At 48.2% G+C, this 20,382-nt stretch overlaps 2 protein-coding genes across 5 annotated transcripts; both read left to right on the top strand.

The window, feature by feature from the left end:
- Positions 1 to 198: 198 nt before the first annotated feature.
- LOC136758712 (uncharacterized) lies at positions 199 to 12,284 on the top strand. Of its 3 annotated transcripts, none has more exons than XM_066713300.1 (16): positions 199 to 1,237; positions 2,499 to 2,842; positions 3,661 to 3,829; positions 3,925 to 4,177; positions 4,479 to 4,573; positions 7,419 to 7,615; positions 7,772 to 7,850; positions 8,383 to 8,561; positions 8,856 to 9,605; positions 9,761 to 9,955; positions 10,174 to 10,234; positions 10,696 to 10,919; positions 11,126 to 11,229; positions 11,320 to 11,412; positions 11,511 to 11,586; positions 11,741 to 12,284. In XM_066713300.1, the coding sequence occupies exons 2-16, from the start codon at positions 2,634 to 2,636 to the stop codon at positions 11,889 to 11,891; spliced, it is 2,835 nt and encodes a 944-aa protein (XP_066569397.1). In that variant the 5' UTR covers positions 199 to 1,237; positions 2,499 to 2,633; the 3' UTR covers positions 11,892 to 12,284. The 3 variants fall into 3 exon arrangements, with proteins under 3 accessions (XP_066569397.1, XP_066569396.1, XP_066569399.1); XM_066713299.1 differs by having other exon boundaries at positions 199 to 1,398; XM_066713302.1 differs by lacking the exon at positions 11,511 to 11,586 and having other exon boundaries at positions 199 to 1,398; positions 11,741 to 11,824.
- A 690-nt stretch (positions 12,285 to 12,974) lies between these two features.
- tmem141 (transmembrane protein 141) lies at positions 12,975 to 14,847 on the top strand. Of its 2 annotated transcripts, none has more exons than XM_066713297.1 (5): positions 12,975 to 13,132; positions 13,446 to 13,512; positions 13,621 to 13,704; positions 13,830 to 13,931; positions 14,166 to 14,847. In XM_066713297.1, the coding sequence occupies exons 1-5, from the start codon at positions 13,064 to 13,066 to the stop codon at positions 14,240 to 14,242; spliced, it is 399 nt and encodes a 132-aa protein (XP_066569394.1). In that variant the 5' UTR covers positions 12,975 to 13,063; the 3' UTR covers positions 14,243 to 14,847. The 2 variants fall into 2 exon arrangements, with proteins under 2 accessions (XP_066569394.1, XP_066569395.1); XM_066713298.1 differs by having other exon boundaries at positions 12,977 to 13,117.
- Positions 14,848 to 20,382: the final 5,535 nt, after the last annotated feature.

Raw genomic sequence — 20,382 nt, 5'->3', positions numbered from 1 at the left:
TTAATTCTCGAAAAAAAGGCTGATGAATGAAGGGCTGTGTGTGTGTTCAGCGCCTTCCACTGTACAAATACACTAAAAGTTAAATAAAAATGAATAAATTAAAAAATTATATCTGGAGAGCTGTGCTCCTGTAAGGGGGTTGGAGGGGAGAGATGTGGGGATGAGGGAAAAATCACAATGACTCTAAATAATGTATTTAATAACTGAATTCATTTGGCGCGTAATTCCTTCTGGCCTTTATTTTTTCTGCTGCCTACAGTTTGTGTTCATCCTACTGTAGTTCATGATTTGCAGAAGCCGAAGATGTTGTGTCAGGGCACCACCACTTGGCGGCGACATTGCACATGGAAAGAAGTCCAATCCGTTAACCATTATTTAATGTGGTTTAGTAAGTATGGCTTTTGCTCGGTTAAACTCCGCCGTTTCCCCGGAGTGTGTCGTGTGTGGTGGCGTGCTACCCATTTTGCTATGAATATAATGAAGTTAATTTGAAATTAAAGTTGGCAAGTCAAAACTTTTTCAGTGGACAGGAGAAAAAGGTTTTCAGAAAACAGTCCCGGGTCTCTGTTATGACTGTGTGCAGTTTACACGGACACTTAATAAGTAACCATTCTGGCGCCGTTGCCTTGGAGACCGGGCCTTTATGGCGTCATTGCCATGGAGAGAGGCCGGGCGGCTCTGGACGGCGCGGCTGGAGGTGTCATCGGCCGTAAATAAACAGGCCGCCAGTTAACACGTGATTGCTTTTTTTTAACAAGGCATTGTTAGAATGTCCTGACACAAACTATTTTTGTAATCATCTAAAGGCTGACGATATAATGAACATTACAAATAGGCTATTTCAGCTAATGTACTAAAGTACTTCAAACTTGCAATATACAACCAGCAGAACTTGGTAATGTCACTGTTTTAAACATGCATAGCAGCTCACTTTAATTAAATGAAAAACGACATTTCATTTATATTTCTCAAATATATATATACATATTTTAATTGACTTTAATATGCAATAAATCTGCCTCCGATCGTGGCTACGGTATCTAACGGTTTTGTTTGTTTCGTTTCTAATATTCATAATTAACTGAGAGGAGCCCCCGCCTCACATTTCTACAGCTCTGCGCTTGCTCCGCCAGTGAGGTCGCTGGAATTGTGCAGATCTGCGCAGAACTGTGGAAATCTGCGCTAAGGACCCGAGCAGCCAGTGCGGGGAGCGGGCACCTGCCGCACTGTGCCGGTGGTAAGTGACTGGGAGCTTGGGTAACAAACCAATAAACACTGGTCAATATCTACACTTTCGGGGACGGTGTCGTACTGTGTCGACTCGCTATTGAGATGCACGGAAAAGGGGGATCTGCCTGTTGAGCTGCTTTGGATATTTCCACCCAAGAACATTTTGAGGTTAGTATTGCGAACGACATTTACGACTTCTTCCAGCTTTTAAAATACTGTTTCGGCAGGAATAGCCTAACAAAAGTCTCAGTAACCTTTAAAGAAGAAGAAAAAGCTGTTGCCTGTCATTGTGTGAGAGAGGTTCGTTAAGAGGGTGTGCTGTTTATTTCCCGGGGTCAGTGTGTACATCGCCGCTGTTTATAATTGATGAGCACAAGGATATGGACAACTATCGATGCCAAAATTAAGAATACATACACAGAAAATAATCAATGAAGGAGGGAGTTTTGTCTCCGTGAAATCTAAAAAGAAATGAGAACACGCTTCAAAATGTAAACGCGCACTGAGAAAGGTAAGTAATCCGCACACGGGACATAAATACATACATGTTGAATAAATAGATTAATAAATACATCAGTAACTTGAAATACATGAATGAATAAATAAATGTTGAAATAAATACATGAATAAATAAGCACGTTGAAACAAATAAATGCCAACATTTATTTGTTGATTTTATTAAGTCCTCTATGTATTTATTATTAATTTTGGCATGGATAGTCCTATATACGAGGGCACCGCCGTCCTGCCTGTGATATTCGCTGTGATCCGTCTTTGAATTGGAAAGAGAGGAGATGGAGAGGGGACTACAGAGATGAGTGACACAAAGAGGGACACTGAGCTGGATTGTATACCATACATGGCGCTGTAAATCCACAGAGTCGAGTTTTGTACTTTATTTAAATCCAAACCTCAGGGATTAGAGGGTGGAGGGTGAAAGATAGGGAGATATGAAATAGAAACGCATTTTACAATACGATCCGTTATCTATAGCGTTACTCTTAGACACTGTGTGTGTGTGTGTGTGTGTGTGTGTGTGTGTGTGTGTGTGTGTGTGAGTGTGTGAGTGTGTGAGGAGTCTTGCAGGATGTCTATGTACCTGCAGGGTTGTCTGTTTATGTGTCTTGTAGGCTTGATTGTGTGTGTTGTAAAACTTTTACTTTATATACACAAACAGGTGATGTGTGTGTCTGTGAGGCTGTTGCACGGTCCGGCAGCTTTTCCATATCATTGCTGTTAAACTAACAGTGTGTTTTTGGGTTCTGCAGTGTGGATTGCCCTGGCAGTTGGTGGATAAGTCAGCAGGCCAGTCTGTTGGTCAGTGTGGCGACGGGGATGCCAGGCCCTGCCCCTCAGGTCCCGGGGTGGAGAGCCAGTGTCTGGAGGTGGGGGTGGCTGTAGCCATGGAGGCGGCAAGAGAGTGCTGTAGCGAGGACGCACTGCTGGCCAGGCTGACATGCTCAGACCAAGGTCATGTGACGGGGGCGGTGGAGGAGCTGCAGATGGGGGTGCAGGAGGACAGGGCGGGGCTGGCATGTACCATACTGGACCATCCCGACAGCGAGGGCCTCATTAGTGCGCTGTGCCACCTGCTCACCTCCACGGACAGCAGGTTAGCAGCCTCTCCTGGTGCATGGTGTTACATTGAGTTTTCCTTAGGTGCAGAGTCAATTAAGCAATTAAAGGTCAATTAAGTGATTGATTAATGAGTAAGCAGCTTTACCCAATGAAGACCTGTGCGTGGAAAGGGAATGGACTGTGAGACGATCATTCACTTGGTCAGTCAATCTGGTGCCGAGGTGTATAGCACACAGCACCACCCCCTGGGACAGCAGTTCAGCTCCATTTCCCCTTGTTCTTCCCTCTCTCTCTCTATCTCCCTCCCTCTCCCATGTCACACTGAACACGTGTCATACAAGCTGAACTGAACTTTGTTCAGTGTTTAACAGTACAGGCTACTCCCTGAAAACACATACACACATATTTAAACACAGAGGCGCACACAAGTGTACGGTTACATGCACACATCAGTCCAAGCACACACACACCCACACATACAAACTGATGCTGGGCTCTGTGAGTCATTTCCAAATTTGTACACAATCTCTACCGTCTGATCTGTGTCCTGTGCCCTGTAGTGAGGGAATGCGTATCTGTCCCAGGGCAGGGGGGTGGGTGTGGGGCTTTGGTTGATGGTCTCCAAGGTAACAGAGGTCTTGTGTGTGGACTGTGAGCAGTCACTGTGCACAGGGTTGGGGCTGGCCAGTGCAGTGCCTGAATTAAACACTGCAGAGATACTGAGAGAGCTGTGTTATATTTAGTTTTATTTATTGATTTGCTCATTTATTAGAACTATTCAATTGTACTGTTATTACAGCCCCTATTAACTGTTAGGCTGTGGAATAATGGTGTCTGTCTGTGTGTGCTCAGGCTGTGCAGCAATGTGGCATACCTGGTGGGGGTGCTGGCAGAGAGCGAGGCGGGGGTGCGGGGGCTGCTGGCAGCGGGGGGTGCTGGTTTGCTGGGGGCACTGCAGAAGCTGCTCAGGGACCATGACCCCGAGACCGCAGCCAACAGTGCCGGAGCCATCGCCACACTGGTAACACACACTGACACACACACACCTTTTTTAAGGTGATGTTAAATTTTCTGTGTTCTTAAAGCAGTGCCTGACCCTCCTCTCCCTGCTGCCAGGCGGAGAGCAGTGCTGGGCGGCAGTGTGTGTTGGGCTCAGAGGTGTTCAGGGAGCTGGTCAGTGGGGTGTGTGGGCTGCTGGACCTGGTCAGTGAGGAGGCAGAGCTCAGTTACGAGGAGGGGGTCAGCAACGCGGCGCTGGTGCTGGCCAGGCTGTCGCTGTGTCCAGCTGGCTGTCAGCAGCTCCTGGCCCACCCTGAAGCCGCGCTAGCCCTGCACCAGCTGAACCGCTGCCTCACCCACGGCAGCACAGGTAACCCAACGCTGCACTCACTACATACTCACACACTGCTCACACTTGTTACACACTACTTACACATTGAACACACATCTGTCACACACTACTCACACACTGCACACACATCAGTCACACTCTACACGCACTACCCAAACTCTACACACACTCCACACACACTCTACAGACACTCTACACATACTGTGCACTTTAAACAGGCTGCGAATTTGAGCTAAATTTAAATAAATTGGTAAATAAATGAGTGTAAAAGCAACATAACCAATGTAACCATGTGTGTGTGTCTGTGTGTGTGTTTCAGACTGTGGTGTGAATGCAGCGTTTGCTCTGGGGCGGCTGTGTGACTCTGAGGAGGGGAGACGCCACATTCTGAGCCTGGAGCCACAGCTTGACCTGGTGAGAGACGCACACTCTAGGGTTTCCAAAACCGGGAGAAAATTCCAGGCCTGGGACTCCTTTTTGGAGTTTAAAATTCATAAACCCGGCGTCCCCGGGGCACCCGGGCTTGAAGCCAAATTATTTCATAGGCATATAAATGGAAAAAATAATCAATATGGAGACAAAATTAAATAAACAAAAAACACTAAGCTCACTCTAAACTTTTCCGATTGCGTCTCTCTCTCTCTCTCTCTCTCAAATGTCATTATACAATGCTTTCAGCACACCGTGCGCACCATGGCACCTTGCAGGCACACGCCTCACCCTGTCACACACATTTAGATACATCAAACGTATGTCAAATCTTAGTTTTTCCCCCTTATTTTATTAATTAAACTAGAACCCCTGGCCATATCAACAAGGTAATACTAAATAAATAAAATAATAAATGCCATTTTTGTGTCTGTATTTTATGTGGAGCTGAAATTAAACACAAACTCAGTTATACTGTATTAATAATAATAATAATATTATTATTATTTATTAATTCACATAGTTATTATGTATTGATCATTTGTATAAACTGAAGTGACCTTGTAGAGCCCCCAGCTGTTTGCAATACCTTGTTTGCATACCGTTTGCATTTGGCTGATTGGCCGTGTACTTCTTGTAGGAAGTAGAACCAAACCGAGCTCGGATCGGAAACATTTTTCTTGAACTCCTCGTATTTTGCAACAGTGCTCAGTTATATTGTAGGTTTTGCTGACACAGGTGTAGCGTAAGGTACACTTATAAATTTCAATTAAAGAAGTGAATTTATAGTATTACCTTATCACGAATCCTGGAATCTTGTAGAACTCAATTTCTGTAATAATTGGACGCAGACACCAATTGCAAAGATATAAATTGTCAAATTTATTCAAAAACAAAGACTAAATGTAGCACTACACTAACTATACAAAAGGGAAAAACTAATTAAAATTCAACTCTAGATCAACAAATCAAAGACAAATCACTTCTGTGACCAAATCAAAGACCATGGGATCGCATATTTTAACACACAAATCGTTAAACAAAAAAGGTTATAAACACATTGACTACAATACCGGTTAGTAAGACGAGGTGAGTCTCTCATTAGTGTTGTTAGTCAGACATTAAATAACTATGCAGGTTAGTATTTATGTCAGGTAACTTCTCGTTATATATATATATCAGTCTCATTTATGTTTAGGTGCCGAGAAAGATCCTATCATTACTTGTTACCACAATTTCCCTTAACTGATTATTATTCAATGATTAAGGATAGGCAGGACCACCAATAATCTAATGTCTATTAACTTGTGTCAATTTCAGACTAAACAGTTAAACAGGAATGAGAAGATATTTCTCGACGTTGACAGGTTTTATTTCTAAAATTGTCAACAAAACAGTTTAATGCAACACACATTTATATTTAAGAAAACTAAATGATATTACACATTCTAGAGTTATGAATCACAGATCAACATTTCTAAATGATTTCTCAAATGTCATGAATCACAAACTCCAAACTGTTAAACTTATCTGAACTTCGTCGCAGAGAGGCCTCTCTGGCTTCGGGCTCAGATAACAGCACACGGCACGAGGTCCGTGTGGTTTGGAACAAAGGCAGTCCGGTTCGGCTTCGTCCAAGAACTTCCACTCAGTCGATGCACCTGGAAGTTGGGGTTTCGCGAAAGTAGAGTCGATTCCAAACAGATTTTCCACTGGTTTGGAGGCTCCAAGGTTGTGCACAAAATCTTCTTTGTAAGCAGGGTTTTTCCACCGTAGTTACTTGAAGACGAAGTCTTTGAGGAAAGCAGGGCCCTGTTTGTTCCAAGGGTCAAGTTTCTTAAGACTCAAATAGCTATTTAAATGACTGACACTTTCGTATACAGTCGACTTAGTCAATTGTCCAGCTGTAAAAGTCCACTGATTTATACGCCTGTCAGATCAATAGGTGATTGGTTCTTCAGTTTGTGAGATTGGATTTCGGTTTCAGCCCCCAGTGTCCTATTGGAGGGGGGTTTGATTTATGACTGATGTCAATCCATGCCGTCTTTTGGAAATGCCGGTTGGCCCGGGTTCGTAGCTCTGTGTCGGGATTTCGGCTGTCGTCCATTTCAAAGAGTTTTTATCACCTACAGGCCCCTTTCTCCAGACATCTCACAGCAGGGATTCCAAACTATTTGGCCTCTTCTCGGTGCCATCCACCCAAGACTGTCACTTTTGATGTAAATCAGTTCACACGCTGATGAGTTAAGGAAATCTGATAACTTTGGGCGGGAGAGGTCTTCTTTAGATCAGTGCTTCAGCTCAGAGCTAAAATGCTCTTATCAAAATACACCCAACATAACGCTACACAGGTTACTGAATGAACATCAGTCTTCTCACTGAAAGTATACAAGAGTTTGCTGTTGCACTGTGCACGCAAGTATGTCTTTTTTTTTTTTTTTTTTCTGTCAACCCCGGTTTTATACCTATGCCAAACCCGGGCTTGTGGGGTTGAGAAATCATCTGGGTTGCCCGGGTTTTCAATGCCTCGGGTCCCCGGGCTGGAAACACTACCACACACACACTGTGACACTCGCACAGACACACAATACACACACTGACACACACACCATACTGAAACACTGTTACACTGACACACTGCGATCCTCACACACACTCAGAGACATGCTGTGACACTCAGTCACACACACACACTGAAACACACCGTACTGCAATGCTGTAACACTGACATACTGTGACACTCGCACACACACTGAAAAACATACACACTGACACACTGTGACATTCACTCATGTTTCTCACCCTCCTGTCCCCCTCTCCTCTCTGCCAGGTGGAGGCTCTGCAGTCCCTAATTTCTCGAGGAGACCCCGGGGGGGGGAAGAGCGCCTGCTTTGCCCTGGGTTGCCTGGCTACAGGTGAAAATGGCCACACCCACATCCTGCACAGTCCTGCCCTCCCGTGCCTGCTGGCGTCTCTGAGGCGCCTCCTGCAGGGCGAGGAGCAGGATTGTGCCTGGTTCTCTGCCATGTGAGTGTCACAACCACAGTGACACTGACACACCCACACTGACCAAACACTAACATTGCACTCACATTTACGCACTCACACTGTGGCACTTACATTTACACACTTACACACACTGACACAAGCACCCACCCACCCCTCTCTCTCTCCCTGTCTCAGGGTGGTGAGGGTGCTGGTGTCCAGGCCCAGTGGTGTGCTGAGAGTCAGGGAGGACAGAGAGCTGGAGCAGCAGCTGCAGGTACCTGATCGTCTCCCTCTCCTCCCTCTCTCTGGGCTGTGCTGTCTGATCAGGGAGTGCCGGGTGGAGGTGTGGTCAGCAGTGCGATGGTGTTGATGACTCTGTCAATTTAATTCACTTCAATTCATTTCAGAGGCTTTCTTGGCGTGACAAAACATCTATTCTATATATATGAATATATAGTATATATAGTATAGGGCGATTACTCAAGACACACCTATTCAGACTGTACCTGTAACGTAGCTGTTTTTCCCCTGCAAGGCTCAGTTCTCCTGTTAAATTGCACTTTATCTAGTTTTTGTTGTACAACTTGCTTTTACATTGCTAGTACTCACGTTGTTTATATTGTTTGCCCCTATGTCCCCTTCCCCTGAGCTATTAACTATGACTCCACATCTTGTCTGCAATTAGCTCACAAATCTAGGATGTGGGACTTGTATTAACTGTATATTTCTCTTATGCACTTATCTGGATAAGGGTGTCTGCTAATAAATAAATAATAATGATAATAATAATATTTCTTGCTCTCCAGACACTGAGCTGCTCAGACTCCACTCCAGAGGAAGTCCTGGAGGAAGTGAGCGCATGTCTGAGGAAGCTGCAGCGTCTCCCCAAACCCCTTCCCCCACACATGCAACACCTGGACAATGGTTCCGCCCTGGTCACCTGGGACAGGAGCCAGCCTGAGAGCGGACTGGAGGTCACAAACAGGTCAGAGAGTGAGAGAGAGTGTGGAAGGAGGGAGATTGAGAGAAGGAGAGGAAGGAAGTAGGGGATGGGAGAAGGAGAGGGGGACAGGGAGCCTAGGTTAATAATAATAATAGTGATTATAACAATAAATATAATAATGACAATAGGTTATTACTGGATATGTGCTTTCTCTTTGGAAGTCAGCCAGGAGCTTATAGAGACATTTAAAATTTACACTGCTGTAAATGAGTGAGAGAATGAGTGAGTGAGAGAATGAGTGAATGTCACACTGAGTACTTCCCTTTGACCCCTCAGTTTGCTGTGTGGGGAGCGACTGTTATACCGGGGGGGGGGCTGCTCCTTTACCCTCAGCCTCTCTGACCTGCACAACCCCTGTGGCCCCGCCCCCCCGCTCAGCCTAAGGCTGGTCCAATCTACGGCTGGCGGGGATGTCAGCCCCTGCAGCGCGGCCACGCTATTGGCCCTGGATAGAGAAAGACTGGAGCCGGAGCTGGAACCCCCCGGGCCCCCACTGGCCCTGCGGGTGCTCAGCTGCTCAGCGACATGGGTTCGTCTATGCTGGGCCCCCCCCAGTCAGGGCGCGGCTCCCCGAGCCTACCAGCTGCTGCGGGGGGGCGTTGTGCTGGAGTGCACCTCCCAGCTGAGCACTGTGGTGGGGGGGCTCTCGCCGGGGACGGAGTACGAGTTTGTGGTCCGGGGTCTGGGCACGGGGGTACAGGTGGGGGAGGGGGCGAGTGTCCGCGGACGCACTGCCGACCCCCTGACCCATGCGCCCAGCCGCCTCACAGTCACTGTGCTGGGCCGCAGGGAGCTGCAGGTCAGCTGGGGGGTGCCCGCGCTGCCCCTGGGGAAGCTGTTCAACTACCAGCTCAGCATCAATGGCAGCGTGGCATACCTGGGCACCGGCCACACCCACCATGCCCGCAGACTGCGGCCCAACACCCAGTACACCTGCACCGTCACCGCCATCACCAGCGGGGGGCGCTGCGAGAGCCTGCCCGTCACCAAGAGGACGGCCAGAGACGAGTACCAACACACACACAGGTACACACACGCACACACAATATGTACACACAATCATATGTACACACACATACACAGAATCATACTGTATCATAATACTGTAGCCCACATAGGTAGTATATCTCTCTCTCTCCATCCTGATCTCACCTCCCTCTCTCCCTCTCTCCCTCTCTCAGGTCTCTCTATTCACCAACCCGACAGACCTCACCTGCCACCCCCCCTCCACCTCTACCTCTACCCCCGTTCCCCCCCAACAGGGAGATCACAGAGGTCAAGAGGTCAGGACCGCAGCCCGGCCAGAAGCCCAGAGCTCAGCTGTCCCTCAGTGGGGCTCCGGACAGACAGGCGGACGGCGGGAGAGACAGATGCAGGTGGGTCTTCACTCTCGCAGCGCCTATTCATTGGGACAGCTGTGCAGACGGGCAGTAGCGCCTGTGTCCTTACACATGAAGACAGAGATGTGTGCCACAAGAAGCTGCTGCTTTTGAAACAACGCCAATCGCTAAAAAGTGTCCGAAAATGTATGGAAATCAGAAAATAAGTGTCTCTGTGTGTCTCTGTGTCTTTTTGTGTCTGTCGCCCCCTGCAGGACACCCTTGGTCCAGACGCATGGTTCAGAGAGCAGGCAGTCCTCAAGCCCCTACACTGAGGTAACATATCATAGTATAGTGCAATATAGTACAGGACAATGTAATATGGTATAATACAGCTGCACTCCACTTATAACAGATCCTGTTAGAACTTATCTTCCTTTACAATGTACTGAGAAGGCAGGTAACCACTAAATACAACACGGGTTTCAATGGCGGATTACTCGGGTTAAACAGACTGGTTTATTGAGTATATTCCTTGGAAAACTAACAGCTATCATTCGAGACAGATTTGTTTCTGGATAAACCGTTTGTCCGGAACAGTAAAAACAAGAGGCTGGGAGTCTGGCCAAGCACCAGCAACGGCAACAAAGCTCATCGGCCTCCTTCAGGATGGGAGTGACGGCAAAAAATCGGAAAGCACTCGGCTTTGAGCAAAACATTGAATTAATAAACTACATTTCAAATGGGGAAAAAAGTGTGCGTGTGGTCAGTTGGTCAGTGTCCCTGTTGTGTTGCAGGTGTGCGTGGGCACGGCGAGTGGCTTTGATGTGTCTTCAGCCTGGCACAGAGCAAGGATGAGCTGGGGGGGGGGCCCAGGCAAGAGCACAGCGCCTCCTGGCAGTGCCCCCCTCTCCCTGCCGCCCCCCCTGCTGCTGCCCCACCGCGCCAAGACTGAGAGCCAGCTGCTGACACGGCAACAACCCTGGTTGGCACCGAGGGCCAGTGGGCTCACCTGGAGCAGGTGAAGGGGCGGGGAGGCAGACATCACACCTGAGATGGAGTTAGGGGTGCTGTGTGGGCAGTGTGTGTCAAAGCACAGCTGCTGCAGATCCTCCATTTGACTGGGGTCTCCAGCCCTTGTCCTGGAGAGACACAGTGCAGTGCAGTCTGTGGTTCCCAGTGCTGAGAGGCTCTTGGTCCTCAGCAGTGTCTCTCTCTGTGTTTCAGGGAGGTGTCTTTGTGTGCACCCCCGCTTGCCCCCCCTGCTGACAGCTCTTGGGACCCCACTGAACTCCCCAATGCACTCAGACCAGGGGGCCACGCCAGCACAGGTACACTGCAATGAGAGGGGGGAGCATGACTGCCTGTGACTGCGGCTTCATAACCCCTCTCCCTCTCCCTTTCCCTCTCTCTCTGTGCAGGTGTGTTTGTAAGGCTGAACTGTGAAGTTGGGGGGAGATTTCTTGGCACCGGACGCTGGAGGGAGGGGCTGCCCAACATCAACCACTCTGTCCGTAAGTGCAGCCTGTCTATCTGCCTGTCTCTCTGTCTGTCTGTGTGTCTGTCTGCCCGCCTGCCTGTCTGTGTGACATGTCTGTCTGCTCTATGTCAGCGGGCGTGGGCCGGCGGGTTCGGACTCTGTCTCAGATCCAGTCGACGCTGGAGAACTGGAGCCCTCGAGCACACGGGTAACACAGTGGTGTGTGAGTGAGAGAGTGTGTGAGAAATATGCCATCAATGTCACTTTCAGGTTTATTGTATTTCCTTTTTCTCCTCAATCTCTCCCTCTCCCTCTCCCTCTCCCTCTCTCTCTCATTCACTCACTAACTGCCTCTCTCTCAGGGTAGCTGGCTTCTTTCAGGTGACACCATTCCCTGGCATGGACCCCCAGGTCAGAGGTCAGAAGCCCAGGCCAGTCAGGGTCAGCAGTGTGGCCAGATTGGGGGGGCGGCCCTTGGCGTCTGAAGACAGGCTGCTGGACAGCACCAGCTGAGACTGCCTGGGTCAGAACTGGGGCAAGCTGTTTAAACTACAGAAACCTGGACCACTCCAACAGACCAAAGCCTGAATCTCCAGGCCCAGCTCTGCTCTGTGCTGGGCACACTGGAATTATTATTATCATTATTATTGCTATTATTACTATTGCTATTATTATTATTGTTATTATTATTATTATTGTGGGCGTTAAATGTTTGCCTTTCCTGTGTGGCCCCTTTGCTTCACTAGTTTGTTCTAGACCTGTGTAGTTTTACTCACAACCCCTGACCCCAACACTGGCTGTGCCGTGTTTTGGTTGCATATGGCACTTTTTGGCTGTCCTGTACCACACTTTGTTCCTTACTAGGCTTGTATTTCCATATTAAAGGAGTTATGACGTAGCGATGGATTAATTAGTCCTGTGGGTTATTTCCAGTCTATGATTAGTTATGATCAACAACAACAATAATAATAATGATGTAGTATCACTGCTCTTGTCATACATACACCGATCAGCCATAACATTATGACCACCTGCCTAATATTGTGTAGGTCCTAAAACAGCCCTGACCCGTCGAGGCATGGACTCCACTAGACCTCTGAAGGTGTGCTGTGGTATCTGGCACCAAGACGTTAGCAGCAGATCCTTTAAGTCCCTTAAGTTGCGAGGTGGGGCCTCCATGGATCGGACTTGTTTGTCCAGCACATCCCACAGATGCTCGATTGGATTGAGATCTGGGGAATTCGGAGGCCAAGTCAACACCTTGAACTCGTGATTCATCAGACCAGGCCACCTTCTTCCATTGCTCCGTGGTCCAGTTCTGATGCTCATGTGCCCATCATATTCATATTGTATTACATAATAAAACATTAAAAATAGTGTTAACAATAAACACTTTCACATGCCGACACAATATCTTCCTATACATTAAATTATATTATTATGGCAACTGACAGCGTTCACAGTTATCATAATGAAAAAATCTATAAATCCCTATTATTATTATTATTATTATTATTATTATTATTATTATTATTATTTTGAACTGCTCCAGTCCACAAGAGGGCGCACTTACCTCACAACAGCTGGCGGAAAGCACAGCGCTGAGGAGCGGAAGTGCCGGTTCGCAGCTGCAGGAGTGACAGCGACAGAGAAAGTTTCAGAGCCCGTGATTAGTGTCCGACACGATGGTCAATATCGGGCTGTCGAGAGTGGACGATGCGCTGGCAGTGAAACACCCGGTGTGTCCTGAGTGTGTGCGTGCGTCTGTAGTAACTAGTCTGTGAGTGACTAGTCTCCAGTGTGTGTGTATGTTGTGTGTCACTGCCCTATACGTCAGACTGTGTTGTGTGTTAGTGTATGTGTATGTTGCGTGTCACTGTCGTATGCGTCAGGCTCTGGTGTGTGTGTGTTTCCCCGTCCTTAGATTGTTAAACTCCCATGATGTTATAATGTGTCCCATAAAAAAGCATGAAGAAGCATGAATTCCCTGATCATTTGGCTGTGGCCTGCTGACACTGCAGTCACCTCATTAAACCCCCAATCTCCACCCCGTCCCCTCTCTCTCAGGGGTTGCAGCAGTACACCGCCTGTCAGTCTCACGCCTTTATGAAGGGGACAGGGACATTCCTCCTGGGTGAGTACAGACAGACAGACACTCGTATACACACACTCTCACTCACTCACTCTCTCACTCACACACACACTGACTTCAGACCCCTGTGTTTCCCTGCCTCTCTTCCAGGCACATCGGCAGTGTTTGCGGTACAGAGAGCTCTGCACAGGCGCCTGCCCTTCCCACCGCACTGGAACCTGCTGCTGTCTGTAGGTGAGGGAGGAGGGAGAGAGTGGCAGGGAGTGAGTGTATATGAGTGTGTTAGTCTCATTTTGTGTGTTTTTCTACCCTGAATTACCCCCCATCTCTCTCTCTCTCTCTCTCTCTCTCTCTCTCAGTGGTGGGGTCTGTGTGCAGTTACACAGTGACACGCTGGGAGACGCAGCGCTGCTCTGACCTCTGGCTGTACCTGGAGACTGGCCAGCTGGCAGAGGGCAGGGGTGAGTGAGAGAGAGAGAGAGAGAGAGATTGTGTGTGTGTGTGTGTGTGTGTGTGTTTTGTGTACATACATATTATGTATGTATTTTTGTGTCTTTGCTTTAGCACAGTGTGTGTTAGAGAGTTAATTGTATTCTCTTTACTGTATCTATAAATGCTTTGGCAACACTTTAATTTGGTTTAATTTATGTTGCGCTGCCTCTAGTTGAACCTTCGGGGGGGGGTCTGTGTTTCAGGAGAGGAGCCCCTCCCAGCCGCCCCCTCTGTGGAAGCTGGGCCGAAGACCACGCGCTATGGCGATGCGATGGATTAACAATACTCTCTATACTCCCTTAGGCCCTTGCTGGCCCAATGATTGCAGATCCTGTGTAACTAATGTGGTGTGCAGGGATGGGAGGCTGGGGCTCTGCCACAGTGACAGAGTGGAGAGACTACAGAAAGAGAGAGAGAGACACTGCAGGGAGAGAGAGAGATATCTGTATATATAATGTGGGGTGATTTTATTAATTTAACAATTGATTATAAGAGCTAGTAGTAATAGTTTTGTTTGCATCAGAATTATTATTAATTCCATGGTCAATATTGAAGGGATCAATAGTGTAGTGAGGTGTGCTGTAGAACACTGGCAGAGGAGGGCTTTGTGATGTCACAGCCATAAAGTGAGGTCATCGATTCTGCATGTTTCTCTGTGCGGCTGCAATGAGCTAGCAAAGGGTAGGTGGGGGCACTGCCAATTCCTCCTTCTTGCTCCTTGCCCCTTGCCCCTTGCCCCCCCATCCACTCCATACAGCCACTTTTCCATTTTAGGCAGCTGTGGTTTTTCAGCTGAGGGGTTTACAAGTGTTTGTAATAAAGTGATCACTTTCTGTTGTATTTGGTTGTTTTGTGTGTATGGATATAAATTATTACTATACTTTTTGATATTGTGGATGTCCTTGTTATTTGACTTTCATCAATTCCATGTGTTTTACTTACACACAGCGCTGTGTTGTAGCTGTTTCTGAACATGTTATAGTCAGAGCCACACAGTCCCAACATGCAGCTCGGTGATGCAAGCAATGAGGTTACCGCGCTGCCCTCTGACGTCACAGGAGACAGAGAAGGAGAGAGGGAGTATTCTTAGGGAGGAGGAGAAGGGACCGACTGAGATGTAGAGAAGCTGAAGAGATAAAGAAGGGAGGAGTATTGTGTCTGCAGGAGCAGCTGGAGGAGAAGAGAGCAAGACTACAGCTACTGGGTGAGAGACAGAAGCGGAAGAGGAGAGAGGAAGGCTGCTAGAGGAGAGGAGTAGGGCAGTGAAGGGAGAGGGGGAGGGGTGGAGCAGGGAGAGAGACCATAAAGCCATTGAGAGGAGAGTGTCAGTTTGTCTGTCTGTCTGTGTCTATCTTGGGTCTTATCTGTCTGTCTGTGTGTCAATAATGAGTATACAAACACACACTGAGTAATTCACTGATACACCAAGGTATGCACACTGACTGACACTTACACAGACTAAGTAACATGCACTGACTAAACACACCAACACACACGCACACGCACTTCCCCTCTGCGCTGTGTGTATGTCAGTCTGATTATGGCTGTCTGGCCTGGGGCCTGTGTGGAGGCAGCACAGTGCAGTGTGCGCAATACTGACGGCTGTGAGAGAGGCTGCGAGGGTCACAGTGCCCGGCTGGGCCCTCTGGGGCTCGGTGCTCCTCTGGACTCAGTATTCAACATCTTAATTAAACTAATTCCCAGATTAAGGGGCCCCTGTCACAGAGAGCTACCTCAGAGATCAGCAGCCCCAGATTTAAAGGGACACTGGGATCTGTGTGTGTGTTAGTGTATGTGTGTGCGAGAGTGTCCGTACATATGTTTGTTTGTTTTCCTGGCTCAGCTGTGCTGTGTCCTCAGAACCCTCCTAGGCCCCTGGGCAGCTCAACCCTCAACTGGCCGTGGAACTGCACAGCCTGAGAGCTGCTCTGAGCCGCACTGACCTACAGGTATTGGGCACCACTGTTTATATAGTGCACACAATATTAAATATTCAGAGTTCACAAACAGTGTCAAAAATACAGAAATATAAAATGTGTGATAACATAATCAAGATAGGATCAGAATCAGGGATTTAATTAGGAGTGTAACCATTTAAACTACAGCAGCATTGCGTGAATATTGTGTTGCAGATGCCGGAGGACCGGCTGCTGAGTCAGCGCATCTGCTGCGCAGTGCAGAGATAGACAGGGAGATGCATGCCCGGCTTGCAGCCCTGCACCTGGAGCACGCGCAGCTCAAATTCAGCCTGGGGCCTGGTGCTAGGAGGTGAGCACACTGAAGCCACTGGGTGCTTCCACGGGAGAGCCATGGTGCTCAGTGAGGCCCCTTCCCCCCCCGCAGGATTGAGCGTTTGGTGGAGGAACTGAATACGGGGCTGCAGAATGAGCATTTGGAGGTGTGGCCAATGGGGCGCCAGGCTGGGAATGACTCAGCAGCTGCTGCAGAGAGTGGAGCAAGACATCGATAACCTGTACTGCAAACTGACTGGAATCACACTGATGCACTGACATTCTGTACTCTCACTGAAACACTGACACACTGTACTGACACTATATCACAGTGGGTAGCAGGACACTCATTACTGATATCTGTTTCCTTCCCTCCTTCATGCTCCCTCTCTGCATCTCCCTCTCTCCCTGTCTCTCAGGATGCGCAGGCCAGTGCCAGACTGGTTGCCCTGGAGAAGCTGCTGCTGGTTGGTGCCAAGTTGACCTTCCTGAAAGGCTGTGTTGGCACCACCTCCAAACTAACAGCCCAGGACTATAACAAGGTCAGTGTGTGTGCGTGACAGTAAGTGTGGCAGGTATTGTGTAAGTTAGTATGTGTGTGGTCAGTGTGTCAGTATGTGTTGTTGAGTGTGTGGACAGTGTGTGGTCAATGTGCTGACTATGGGCTGGGTGGTCAGACTCAATTCAGTTCCTGGGGCAGGAGGAGAACTGCTCTATGCCCCACGAGGCGGTCAAGCGGCGTGGTTATTAATCTCCTGTCCCAGACAAATTGTACTGTCTGGAAATAAACAGATTTAATTGTCACTGTGTGTTTGGTGTGTCCAGTATTTGCTACACACTGACTGCACTTCGTACGGCCTGCTGGGGTCAGAGGGCCGGTTTGTACACGAGCGATTATCCCCCCTGATTCGCGTCCTGTGGAATTACTGCTACACGGCACTTCTGCTGCGGCACGGATTAACAAGGGCGGATTAGGGATGAGAGGCTGCCTGGCCATGTGGCTCTCCAGGCCCTTGAGATAGGGGTGTCATTGGGCCAGTGTTGGCTGCACGTTGGAGGCTTATGCATGGACTGTCCTGATTGGGGCCGATACAGCCAACAGTGGAGATCCACAGGTCAGAGAGAGGGAGAGGGAAACATAGAGAAAGAGAGATGAGATCTATACAATGAGATCAAATTCCTGCTCTACACAGTTGACCTGGTCCTCCTGTCGCCCACAAAACAGGAGCTATAGTGGCAACTGGGCCCTGGCAGTGAACATAAAAAAGACCAAAATGACGATATTCCAAAAAAAGCCCAGATGTCAGGAGAGCAGATACCACTTCACTCTAGGCAACACCACCCTGGAACACACCCTGAGCTACAATTACCTCAGACTGAAGATCAGTGCGTCTGGGAGCTTTGTCCTGTCAGTGAAAGCACTAAAAGAGAAAGCCTGCAGACAAAGAAACTGAATCCCCAAACAAATTAAATTGGTATCAGGCTATAAACAGAGACTCCATCCCGGCAGAGTCTCTCTTTACTGTCAGAGATACAAAGCAGAGACAGATCTTGACCAAGTACAGGCTCAGTGACCACAGTCTGCCCAGAGAAACAGGCTGACACAGGCAGAGCTGGCTGCCCAGAGAGGAGCGGCGCTGTGGTCACTGCAAGACGGGAGAGGTGATGCACTTACTCCTACACTGCAATAAATACACACCAATAAGGGAGACATTTGCCCAGAAAGAAGACCATCCTTGAACTGGACTTAACTGGCCTGGACTGTTGTGGGTGGACTGGGCTGAGTTGTAGTGGGCTTGGCTGGGCTGGGCTGGACTGGGCAGCAGAATCTAAGGAGCCATTAGGGGAGGGAGGGCAGGACTGTGGCTTCAGGAGCAAAACTGAGAGTTATAAGATAAAATAAATCAAGTTTATGAAATAGTTACACAACAAGGCACAGCAGTGTGTGTGTGTGTGTGTGTGTGGTTACAAAAGCATTCAGCCCCTTCCTGGTGATTGTGGTGGGCCGGTGGAGGGGGGCAAAGTCCACAGTTCAGACTTATCCCACTTATGAATTTTCCTGATTATCAGATTGTGCTGAGAACGACAGCAGGAGAGAGAGAGCACGGTCCCATGGCTGGGGGGTGGGGGGGGAAGCGGGCGAGAATTTCTTGCTGACGTGCTTGGACAGATTGTAATGACAACAACAACAACAACAACAATGACAACAAGCATAGTGAGTGAAGCGGCAGTAATAATGATGATGACAGCAGCAAAGCTACAGACACAGCTGACTGGTGCAGCCCCTGACCCAGAGGGATACACACACAGCACAGCCCCCCAGCTCCACACCACACATGCAAGTAGACTGCAGTGTCTAGAGAGAGAGGGAGGGAAAAGAGAGAGGGAGAGTAGGAGTGGGAGCCAGAGAGAGGGATAGAGATGCAGCAGAGGGAGAGCGAGAACGAGTGGGAGGCTGAGAAAGAGAGAGAGATGTATTGAGTTTTGGAGGAGCTCAGCGTGTGTGGAGTCTCAGTGTGTCAGAGCTGTAGAAGGTAGTGCAGTCAGGGCACCGAAGTGCAGTCCTGCTCCTTGTGGGGGGTGCTTCTCCAGGTTTTAATTCCCTCCTGAGCTTTAATCTGCCTATTTCATCTTGTTAGTGCCTCAATTAGGCCAATTTAATGACTTTCCCCTGAGTCCTGCTGGAGGTGTTCAGCACCAGGAAGCTCAGCTTCAACCAGGGAAAAATTATAATAACAATAATAATGATAATAATAATAATAATTAAAAAAGTAATAATAGTAAGATGAAGAAGAGGAAGATGAAGATTAAGAATTCAGCTTGTTTTGTAGTTTATGCTGTATGTTGTTTGGGGGAGCAGTGTTTGTCAGCTTTCAGTTCAGCCCCACCCCTATAAGGAACAAGCCAGTCAGACTCCTCTGGCTGTTTCAACCCCTCTTACTCAGCCACGCCCCTAGACCCACTGCAGCACTGTCTCCCCCTCACATGTCCCTGGGGCAACAACTGCCCCGGGTGACCCCACCTGTGCAACTGTGTGCTTTGTGTGTGTGTGCATTTATTATACTTATTATTAATAATTATTATTAATTTCAATAGCACTGTAGTGTAAATAGCTGGTTGCAGGGTTTCAATACAATGAGTGTGATTGTCAGTAAGAGTGTCAGTGTCAATGTCAGTATTGGTGTCAGTGTCAGTGTGAGTATGTCATTGTCCATATTGGTGTCGGTGTCAGTGTTAATGTGAGTGTGTCAGTGTTGGTGTCAGTGTCAGTATCAGCGGACAACACTGTTCCCACTAGGGGCTGGGAGGGATCCTGAGGCAGTAGTTTTGCTGTCCTGGGATGGCAGGGGTCACCGTGGGGGAGCGGGGGGGGGGGGGGCTTATTGATCGTTAGTAGTCGATAGCGTTCAGCTCAGAACCTGTTATTGTAATCCAGGACAATTGTTTCCCAGCCTCGGGGGGTATCTCTCCTCCCCCCTCTCTCTCTCTCTTCCTCTTCCTATCTCTATCTCTCTCCATCTCAAACTGTGATTGAAAGGCCCCCAGTAGGCACAGTTCAAATTTGGAATACACAGTTGACAAAGCGATTGTTAAAGTGCTCCATCACAGAGTCTGGTATTGTTGTATATACATATACACTCACCTAAAGGATTATTAGGAACACCTGTTCAATTTCTCATTAATGCAATTATCTAACCAACCAATCACATGGCAGTTGCTTCAATGCATTTAGGGGTGTGGTCCTGGTCAAGACAATCTCCTGAACTCCAAACTGAATGTCTGAATGGGAAAGAAAGGTGATTTAAGCAATTTTGAGCGTGGCATGGTTGTTGGTGCCAGACGGGCCGGTCTGAGTATTTCACAATCTGCTCAGTTACTGGGATTTTCACGCACAACCATTTCTAGGGTTTACAAAGAATGGTGTGAAAAGGGAAAAACATCCAGTATGCGGCAGTCCTGTGGGCGAAAATGCCTTGTTGATGCTAGAGGTCAGAGGAGAATGGGCCGACTGATTCAAGCTGATAGAAGAGCAACTTTGACTGAAATAACCACTCGTTACAACCGAGGTATGCAGCAAAGCATTTGTGAAGCCACAACACGTACAACCTTGAGGCGGATGGGCTACAACAGCAGAAGACCCCACCGGGTACCACTCATCTCCACTACAAATAGGAAAAAGAGGCTACAA

Source organism: Amia ocellicauda, chromosome 9, assembly GCF_036373705.1.
Source record: "Amia ocellicauda isolate fAmiCal2 chromosome 9, fAmiCal2.hap1, whole genome shotgun sequence".
Lineage (NCBI taxonomy): Eukaryota > Metazoa > Chordata > Actinopteri > Amiiformes > Amiidae > Amia > Amia ocellicauda.
Note: the sequence above shows the minus strand (reverse complement) of the source record. Positions and strands in the feature narration are given on the sequence as shown.